Source organism: Nelumbo nucifera, chromosome 2 (genome assembly GCF_055504915.1).
Source record: "Nelumbo nucifera cultivar China Antique chromosome 2, China Antique-T2T, whole genome shotgun sequence".
NCBI lineage: Eukaryota > Viridiplantae > Streptophyta > Magnoliopsida > Proteales > Nelumbonaceae > Nelumbo > Nelumbo nucifera.
This window is the reverse complement of record NC_142650.1, coordinates 10,320,258-10,330,806: the sequence shown is the minus strand read 5'-3', so window position 1 is coordinate 10,330,806 and position 10,549 is coordinate 10,320,258. Positions and strand designations below refer to the sequence as shown.

At 36.8% G+C, this 10,549-nt stretch overlaps 1 protein-coding gene across 1 annotated transcript; it reads right to left on the bottom strand.

Annotated features, from left to right (window-relative positions):
* Positions 1-1,444: 1,444 nt before the first annotated feature.
* LOC104594937 (ERBB-3 BINDING PROTEIN 1) lies at positions 1,445-10,298 on the bottom strand. The gene is made up of 10 exons (XM_010255495.3): positions 10,130-10,298; positions 9,930-10,047; positions 9,676-9,760; positions 9,381-9,530; positions 9,109-9,262; positions 3,507-3,722; positions 3,275-3,411; positions 3,073-3,164; positions 2,757-2,939; positions 1,445-1,736 (listed from the first exon to the last, which is right to left on the bottom strand). Exons 2-10 carry the CDS (start codon positions 10,021-10,023, stop codon positions 1,654-1,656), a joined length of 1,194 nt encoding a protein of 397 aa, XP_010253797.1. The 5' UTR covers positions 10,024-10,047; positions 10,130-10,298; the 3' UTR covers positions 1,445-1,653.
* Between the last annotated feature and the right edge of the window lie 251 nt (positions 10,299-10,549).

Sequence of the window (10,549 nt, the reverse complement as noted above, 5' to 3'; positions counted from 1 at the left end):
CTCGTGGGTAGCAGATCCAATGCGCAGTTGTCATGACCCACAAAATGGTTAAAAACATTATCTTAAAACAAAATACATAAAATGGGTGCTTGGTTGTACAATGTTTTCTTCCCATAAAGCGCATCTCGCAAGAACTAAGTACCGGTTGCCCTATGTGTTTATCCAATGAATAAGCAAGCCATATAAACCCCGCAAATCTTCACTGGAAAAGTAATTTGTTAACAAGATAATTGAGACGACAGACTTTTAACCGGGGAATTTCGATTTGGTCCTCACAGAACCTCCTCTCTAGGAATAAAAACATTCCATTACAGAGATATTTCCAATGCATGGCAGAAAGGAATTGGGATCTGCTCCTCATAAGCCACTCCTCATACGAACCTCAGCTACATCTCACTATGTATTGCCCTATGTACAGTTAAAACATGCTGTGAGGTTGATGTGAAGAGCACGCTGGAAGGAGCAGATCCAAACTCGGCAACAAGGAAATCGGCTTCCCATAAAAAAACACATACAAGTACTGGAGGTAATCCCAATTTCATCACTGGGGGAGTTGAAATCTGCAACGATGACAGAGGTGGTAACACAGGCTAAGAGATACCCACACCAATCATAAAGGTTCACAACCATTAAACCACTATGCATTTTATGGCTAATATGGGGTATGATCATTAGTTCCACAGACGGCTACACGGATATTGCATTCATCTAATCCAAATAATGCCGAGTGACCATACTGACAACTGAATACCCGGCTTTTGACCAATGAAAAATAGGATGCCTGAACTGCCTGAATCTGATTCCAGCACATGACTAAGCTTACTTGGAACATAGGTGCTACCTGTAACTTGTGTTCCAAGCTTCCAACCAATTTGAGTCAAATGGAGTGTATCAATGGTATGACAGTGGTTTCCCAGTCGGTGTAAAAGTGTAATGAATATAACAGGGAAGGACGGTGCGTTGCTTTTGTTTCGAGGGGGGATCTGCTGCTGGCGACGCTTCAGCAGTAGATCACGGTGTTCAGACATGCCATTCATAAATGCCGTGGTCGAACCTTTCTGGTTTATGTAATAAAGATCACGTTCTCTTCTTTTTGCCCTTACCAAAACAAAACAAAACAAAAAAAGAATCACAGCATTCGTGCATCGAATTCACGTGTCCTTCTCCAGGATTACGAAGACCTGATCAGTAAATTCTTAGAACACCTGGAAGGACGCTTGCCTGAAAGAACGAAATCCCCATGAAGCTTCAATATCAAATGGCGACCTAAACTTGTCGCTTATGTGACGCCTTGAGAAAAATCTGAACTTTCACTTGATACCAAGAATTGGTATCTCAGTAACTATTTTTTTGATAAATGAAAATCTCAGTAAACCATTGCATTGACGCATGATCCGCTATACCTTAATATTTTTATGGGTTTATTCCAGAGAGCCAACAGAAGTGAGGAAAATATAGATGCATCTCTTTGTTTCCCCATTGTTACCAATGAAAAATGTAACAGGTACAGGAACAGGGAACAACATGCATGTGTGCATCAGAATCTTTTCACCGCACACACCCAACAGAGAGGGTCGTAGCCCTAATTAACTTATAAGCAAGCAAATACACGGTTTAAAAAAAGGGGTACCAAAATTGGAGGAAAAAAAAAACTCATTCCTGCAATGGAGCACCATTTGATGACACATCCATAGGTTCGGCTTCAGCTGACTCCTCAATCTTGTCACCCTTCTTCCCTGCAAAATAAAAAATACATATCCATCAATGAAGACCGTTAATATATTCCCAGTTCTTTTCCAAAACACACTCGTGATAAAAACAAGGTCCAGATGAAATCCGGTTTGGAGCAGATTAAACCATTTGGCATTACTGCATTAGCATATCAAACATCTTAACTAAAATCCAATTCTTCCCTTTCTGATGATTTGTTCTGAACTCCCATGTAGTAATCGGAACATGGAGCCCAACTCTTTCCAAGATACAATGATTTTAATTAATAGCTCCAAATAAAAAAGGGTGGAAGCCTACTATAGCAATGCATATACCAATACCATAGTTCAGATGTCAATCCTTGTGGGAGAAATCTAATGCCCTTAACGCTTTCTAGACCATTAGCCATCTCAGCTAATCAATAGAACAAAAAGAGCAAACAATTTGCAAGCAGCCAGTCTACCAAGCTATGCGTGTGGACAAGTTGATGCAACTAAACTGACTAGAACAGCTTCAAGAAATGGATTTCATTTTTTAATACATCTCAATTACGCTGAAGGTCAAAAAAAATGCAATCACTTTCTGTCCACCTCGGTTCTACAACTACCAAAAAGTGTCACAATAGAATGTAGGGCTTTTTTCAAGTTTCAAATCACCTATCGAATGGCACCAACCCCACAAACAACTAAAACTGTACAAATCACAAGAAACCAGGGAAAAAACATTATCCCAATAGGCAACTCCATTCCAAGTCCAGCATAAGCCAACAATTAAAACTGATGGCTCTCTAACATCTAGCTGATGCCATGATCCCAATCAAGAACGAATACAATGAATGATAACTGGACGTAGCTTACTAAATGTTACCACAAAAACTTGGCACAGAAGTATTACTTAGCTTTTCTAGCGGGTCACACACCTTCATACACCATATGCTTTTTTCCATTTTAACAACACTAGCTGGGCCAACTTCTTAAACCGCAATTTATCCAGTTAGATATGTACAATTTAGTAAATTTTATTAACTTATCATTTTATCAACATACCTTTCTTCTTCTTCCCACCACCTTTCTTCTTTGTCTTTGTGCCCAGAGCTAACCAGGCCTTGATTTCAGGATCATCATCTATTGTCTTTGTGGGCTGCAGCTCCTGCAGAGCATGGGATGTGATGCGGTCTGACCCATTCGGCATTAACAAAACTGTGAATTTAATATGGGCAACAAAATCACCTGCAGAGACAAACATAAAGTACTGGTCATATACTATAGCCCCGTAACATCAGTATACGCGTGTTAATTGCTAGCATGATGCTCAGTTTCTGAAATTTCTAAATGTCAACATGGATAGATAGATGATGCTCACCAGGTTTCTCATGAAGAACAGGGTATGGCTGCAAGAGATCATGATTTACACATTCCACTAATCCCAGCCGGGCCCTCTTCTCCTCCAAAGCCCTGATAGGAAAAAGTCCCTTATAGTACTAATTAGTAACATATAAAGGCAAGATGACTAAAAACATCATAATTGCACTAGAAGTAAACAATAGGGAAGGCTAGTAGCAAACCTTGCTGAAAATGGCATGATAGGGAATTTCTGATTTATTTCACTGAAGATGAACCTGGAGGATTTCATCTTCAAGTGGTAATTCTTGTCAACAGCTCTTTTGTAAATTGTTGTTTGTCTCTCATCCAACAGCTTGGGCTGTGAATTATTTTATCCCAGAAATAGAAAGTCAAGAATAAGATGGCATATCATTGAGCAAAAATAACATCATGGTCAATTGCACATTCGTATACCTTACCATCACCGGTGCTGGTGACTATATCAATTGCATAGACTTCATTTTCCTCAAATTCTGCATCATCAACTCTGGTCTCCGGACTAGATACATTCAGTATGACTTTGTTTCCATCAATCACAAACTGTTTAAGTTGGTGACTGAGAACACCTTCAACAATCTTGCAGTCATACGCAGCAGCAACCTTCTGAATAGCATCTGTAACATCCTTGTTCTGCCAAACCCAGAGTGACTTGGTAAAGAATTGCAGAAAGCTTGGAAGTAAACTTGATAAATACGTGTCCGGATATAAACTCATGATGGAGCTAGCTAAGTAAAGAAATGATAAAAACATGGAAGCAAGAATGATAATAGCAAATAAAAAGAGAAAAATGATTGGTTTAAGTGCAGACAATCTTGTGGATGCCAAGGTTATCTTATGAACTTTCTTGACAGATTAATCAACAATGATAATTACAAGCAGTGACAAAAATATCAGACCAATTAGATCCTATTATAAGCATTGGTCTTTTAAAGGATAGTTTCAGAATGTTGTTTCCTTTTCAGAAATCCTCCTTTCACCACGACTGCAGAAGAAGCTGCATAAAAGATGACAGCACAGAGGGATGCAGAAGAAACTGCAAGCATGTGTATGCACACAAATATACAGATATTTCAGGGCAATAAATTTAATAACATAGATAAAATCAAAATAGATAAAAATGCACCTAGTAGCACCTACCAAGCAATAAAACATTGATGTGCAAAAGCATACATCAAGAATAAAATGAAAAGAAAATATACATCAAATTAGAAACATTTTGAGAAAAGGCACTCCTTTACCCACATTGAAACAAATAAAAAAGGGATTAACAAGAAATTGATCATTCCCACACTCTCATGCCCTAGTAAAAATTTTGTGGATGAAATTCGTATTTTCTTTGCCAGTGGTTTCTAGCAGCAGGAATCCTCCTTGTACTTTGAATAAAACTTCTAATTTGGGCTTCCAATAAAAAAAAGACAGGCAATAAAGAGAATATTGAAAATATTCCATATTGTTTCTATGCAAATATCCCACTTATGCTTCCAGCCATATTACTTTCCTCATAATTTTAACATGGCAATGACCTAGAAATGCACATCATTAGGTCTTCATCCCCATGCCCTTTACCAACAATTAAAGGAAGGAGGAAAGGCTTCTAAGATAAACTCCACATCAATTCAAAGAACCTGACCCCATATAGACACCATGTAATTTTATTTTTGTGATCTAACCTGTAATAAGATATTTTGGCTAAAGAAGGATGTGCACAACAGCAAAGGTATCAACTTATGCACCCAAACATAGCCAATTACAATATGGGCAACAGGGAAAAGAGGTGGGACAACAAGGCAATTGTTCACCTCGGCAAAGTTGCCTACAGGAACACTGCCTCCTCCTATCTAAACAAGTTGGTTATTTCAACATGCTAATTGGCAGTGACAAAGAAATGCGCATCCTATGATTTTTACCTCAATGCAGGAAGGAAAATTTTCCAGAGCATGCATCAAATCAACTCAGAGACACTAGGCAACGAACAGACACCATGCAGTTCTATGCAATTACTCTGTAAGCTTTGACATATTTTGATGGAAGGGAATGTGCGTCTATCAAGACGTCACCAAATGCACGCAGAGCCAAGTACCATATTTAGAACAGAGAAAAGAGAGATTGCAATAAGCAATTGGCCAACTTGGTAACATTCCCTGCAGTGATGCCACCTCTTTCAATATAGTCAAGAGATTGATAACTTCAAAGCAGTGCTTAGCAGTGACCAAAAACGGAAAACTTCCAAGGCATGTTTCACATCATATGGAAACACCTTGTGCTCCACAGAAACCATACAGATTTGTCTTTGTAATCTGTAGACTTTAACAATATATGTTGGCCAAAGTAAGGAACGCACATCAATCAAAATATCAATCAATGCACCCAAACCTAGCCAAGTACTCAATATAGGCAACAGGGAAAAGAGGGGGAACAATAAGCAATTGATCACCTCGGCAAAGTTGCCTACAGGGATGTCAGTCCATTCAGTCAACAGGAATACCACTTTATTGTATTTCATGGGTATCATGACATCTTTTAGTATCACCAGAATGAAAAAAAAAAATACATGGCAGAGAACAAGATATTTCTCTATCTATGTAACCATAACAAAAGCTTTGTTTGGATATTAATGAAGAAATATATATGATGCTGGAAAGGCATGACACTAGAAAACTTTGGCCAATCAAACACCCCAGTCCCCACCTGGTGAATTCTGACGAATACCACCTGATTGGTTACCACTTTTATAATATCATTTATTGGTTATAATCTTTACCGGTTATCATAGTCAGACTGTATTAAACCTTTACAAGTATTTTATAATTCAGGCTAGCATATTTACATGAAGATAGAAAAAGGTATAGGAAAAAAGATCAAGGAAAGCCAAAAATTTGAAGGATTCATTTGGATTGCACTACTTTTTTTTAGAAAAGATAATTCAGCAGAAAATAATAGAGTAGCAATAGAGACATTAGCTTAAGCCATATGTTGGTGTACTTCGTTCAGCATTTACAGTGACAAGCAAGCATGCTAGGTCTCTAATGCCATCCGGAAACTACCTTTTGTGCAGAAGTAAATTTCATTATCCACACAACTAGAGTTGGCCAACTCAGACACAAAAAGAAACAAAAATAAGCAAAAAAAAAAAAGAAACAAACTTATTTCACCAAACAAATAGGAAATTGAAGGGACATGAGGTCCTATCAGTGTAACTATGACTAAAAGCTTCATCGGAGCTTGCTCCATAGCTCTGATAAGTCATCATATAGAGAAATCATGTCCACTAACACATAAATAAATAAATAAATAATGCTACCTGGATAATCTCTCTGCAGTAAAAAAAAAAATTGCCATAAGACTACTCAAATTCATCATATATGAATGAGAAAAGGCAAAAAAAATGAAGAGTATAATCAGTTTTCTCAGAAGCTGATAGCAAATTACATAAACGAGCAGCAATTCACAAATACATTCAACAAACGCCTTAAAAGATAGCAATCAATCTCAAAATACAGAAAAGAAACAACAACTTAGTCAAACAGCAAGTATAACTTTTTAGCTTATTTCATACAAACAAAGCATAGTACTAATGAACTGTCCTTGTTTAAAAAGAGAAAGGGGGACCGAAACCAAGAAAAAGCCCACACAATGGACTCCAAAAGACATGTAGGCCAATAAAGGATGCCAAATATCAATCAACAGAATATAGAATGATTAAAAGCACCTATGCATGGCCAAACAATATAGGCAACAGGGAAAAGAGGGAACCAATAAACAATTGATCACCTCGGCAAAGTTGCCTCTACCACTTCAGTTTAAACAATTACCTGGTGGTCATGTTGTGAAATTATATGAGAAAAAACATTCAACAGTGCCATAGACCCATAGGAACAAGAAATCAATTTTACAGTGGCAAAAGGTGAAACACCACGTTAAATGAGACGTATATACCCATTAGTATAATAAATGAAACTCAACAGAAGTAGAACCAACTGATTATCAGCAGTTTTTTGGGTAACACAATTAAATAAAGGGGTGAGGGCAGAGAGAATACAGAAAATGGCAGCAAATTTTGACTGAGAAGGAATAAGAAGAGCACTGGGTGTGCCCATACATCTTCCCCATCCCCTCACCGCCCCCACAAAAAAAAGGTAGAGAAAAGGGGCTCTGTGGAACATGAAATCTATCAGTGTAACTATGACTAAAGCTGCATTTGGAGTTTATTCCATAGCTTTCAATGAGTTCTCATCATCTAGTAAATCATGTCCACTGACTTCATAACAGAAAGTGTAAGCAAACAGAAACTTGATTTTACTTGGGGGTAAGCATCTAAAAGGCACTTAAAAGCACCTATACCCTATTTATTGCTTGAACTGTGAAATAAGATCAAACAGGTTTAATATATCAACTGAATGTGTTAAACTTAGGGTTAAGCATTTAAATGGCATTTCAAAAGCACATACACCATATTTATTGTTTGAACTGAAAAATAAGATCAAACAGGTTTAAATAAACTGAATGTGTTAAACTAAGGGTTAAGCATCTAAATGGCATTTCAAAAGCACCTACACCCTATTTATTGCTTGAACCGCAAAATAAGATCAAACGGGAGTAAATATTTCAACTGTCCTCAGTCCTTTGGATGGTCATTTTTTAAGAAAAATAGAATCTATTGATTGCATTCAATTTCCAGCATCTCAAACCAAGTAGAATTGAGGTTTGGCATTCATGCATGCTAATTAACATAGGCATTAGGTACCCACTGAAATAACATAATGTAGAAAATATAATATTAAAAGGTATTTGCCAAATAATACAAAAGAATATTAAAATTTAAGATTGCAGGCTGCAGAACTTTAGTTGTACAATTACGGACTCAGTATCATGCCAGAGATTCTGGGTTCAAGACTTTTGAAACATTCAAGTACCATATTCAAGAAAATTATATTAGAGTAGCAGACCAAAAAATATCAACAAACAAGAATTAAAACTTAAAAATAAATCATAAGGAGAAAAATAATAAAGGGATTAGAATTTTTCTTAGAAAAAACCTCCCCAAATGGAGCTCATAAATATTTTTAATATTTATCCTTCAATTTTCTGCTAGTTAAGGCAGTCACTGAAGACATGATGATTCCTCCCTGCTTCAATTTAAAAACAATAACATGATCCCTCTGTCAGGGTAACTATGACATAAGCTTCACAAGGACATTGATCCATAAGCAAAGGTTCATAATACATCATTCAGATGAACCATGTCCAATCATTGAAACAGTGAGACTAGTTAAAAAGTATTTGAAAAGTCAAATGTCACATGAGTAATGCCATTTAGTGAATTTCCTCGCTCAGAATGGATGTGATAATGCAAAGACAATAGAAACCTAGATTATACAACTTTTTTCCAATCAGCCACCTAGATTACAAAACTAACAACATCAGATAACTTCAATTGACAAATTATTGAATTATAACTTGTAACTTAATGTTCCTTTTCCTATGTTGACATAGGCCTGCCACAAAAAAAAATACAAAAGGAAAGCTCCAAGCAAGATTTTTTGTCGAATGAACTCCTCTAGGATTAACTCACACAGAACCACTCACTAAGCAAAAATGATACATAGACAAATTCCAATTTGTTGACCATTACTTATCAAATCCTGTTCTATAATCTGGACACAGAATACAATATATATGGTTAACCATGGAGTTGGCAATTTGACACGGTAACATAAGCAATCATATTATATCATATGAAAGAAATACCACATGGAATCTACAGCTAATCAACAACATATAAAATACACAAAACAAGAGGAAAACATTCAAAGAAATACTATGTTTTCTTTATTTGCTTTTCCTTCCTCAACAGGAAAGACGTATCGCATCACGTATTATTGAGTGCACTCCAAAAACAAAACAAGTAAAATATAGCAGCACTAGAAAGATGATCAAGAAAATATAAGAACTGAAGCAGATGGAGAAAACAACTAAAAATAAATTATAAACTTATAACCCTAACATGTATTATTACCTTTCTTCCAGGCCTCACGAGCCTCAAAGCAACTTCAGCAGCCGTATTGGCAGCTGCCATAACATCAGCTGCCCTACCTGTCACTGGCCCTTCCTTTAGGACGTGAGTGTGCGCAACAACAGTAATAAACCCGTCAATGTGGCAACCCATGTCTCTGCAACAAACCAGTAAAAATCTCACTACAATATTTAATAACTTCATTTCGCATTTAAAGAACTATGCATATGGAAAATAATGTACTCGAGGAGATGGAACTTGAAAACTGAACTCACATCTTTAGCATATCACCTTCTTCCAAAACAGTTTCATCACTGGCAAGCGGAGAAAAGTGGCAAACGGTGTTGTTTACGGAAATACATGTTGGGAAGGCGACACCCCTCTCGATCTTCCTCTTAACATTCTTGTACATGTTCCCAGTTTGCCTATATACACAACCCAAGGGCACATGTTCTAACATAAAACCCACCAATATAACCAACTCACTTAAAATTAAGCAAAATATATAAGTAGATAAGAACAACCAAACAGATGAATAAACATGATAACCCAAGCAAAACAAATTCTTACTCCCTGATAAAAGCATCTCCCTTCTCACATATATCTACAATCTTAGCTTTCGGTTTGCATTCTGATAATACCAGCTGCAATGCCTCTGCAATTTTTCAAAATTGGATTTTCACCAATTTTCAAAAACACAACCGCCAGGAAATCAATAACAAGCTAACAAATTTTCAGTTTTCAATCTCTAGGGTTACAGAGCTAGATAAAACGGAAAAGAAAATAAAGACAGGACAAAGGGAGATATTGAGAACGATATTAACTATTGACGATCTCAGCTGCGTTCTTGTATTTGGTGACGACTTCGGGGGAAGTGAGATCTAACTCCTTCTCCTCCTTCAATTCTTCGTCAGACATCACTACAACACTTTGAATCTCTCACTGCGATTAAATGAAATGTCAAATGTCTAAATGAGCAATAAGACGCAGAGATCAGAACAAAGAAAAATATATGAATACTTACGAGAAGGGTATAGAAGATGTAGGGAAACACAAAAACTGACCGAACAACACCACTTGAACCAATTACTAGGGTTTTAGTCAACCCGTTCGGAAATAGGGTTTTAGGACTGGGGAGCTAAAGCGAAGCCGTCTCCCTGCGTCTAGATAAAGTATACAGCTTGTACATTGGGGCAACTAGGGCATCAACCCTGATTTATATAGAAGCGTTACCGGTCATGAGCCACACTCCCTTTTCTTGTTTTTACTCCTTTTCATTGGTTACTTCAACCTATGTAATAATGGGTAAACATTTGTTTTTTTAACCAGAATTGATTTTTTTAGAAAACGAAAATATTTCACTTATCTTCCGCTAAATTTTCTAATAATTACAATTAACACCCCATATAACTTGTAAGGATGACAATTTTCCCATTCTCGCCAA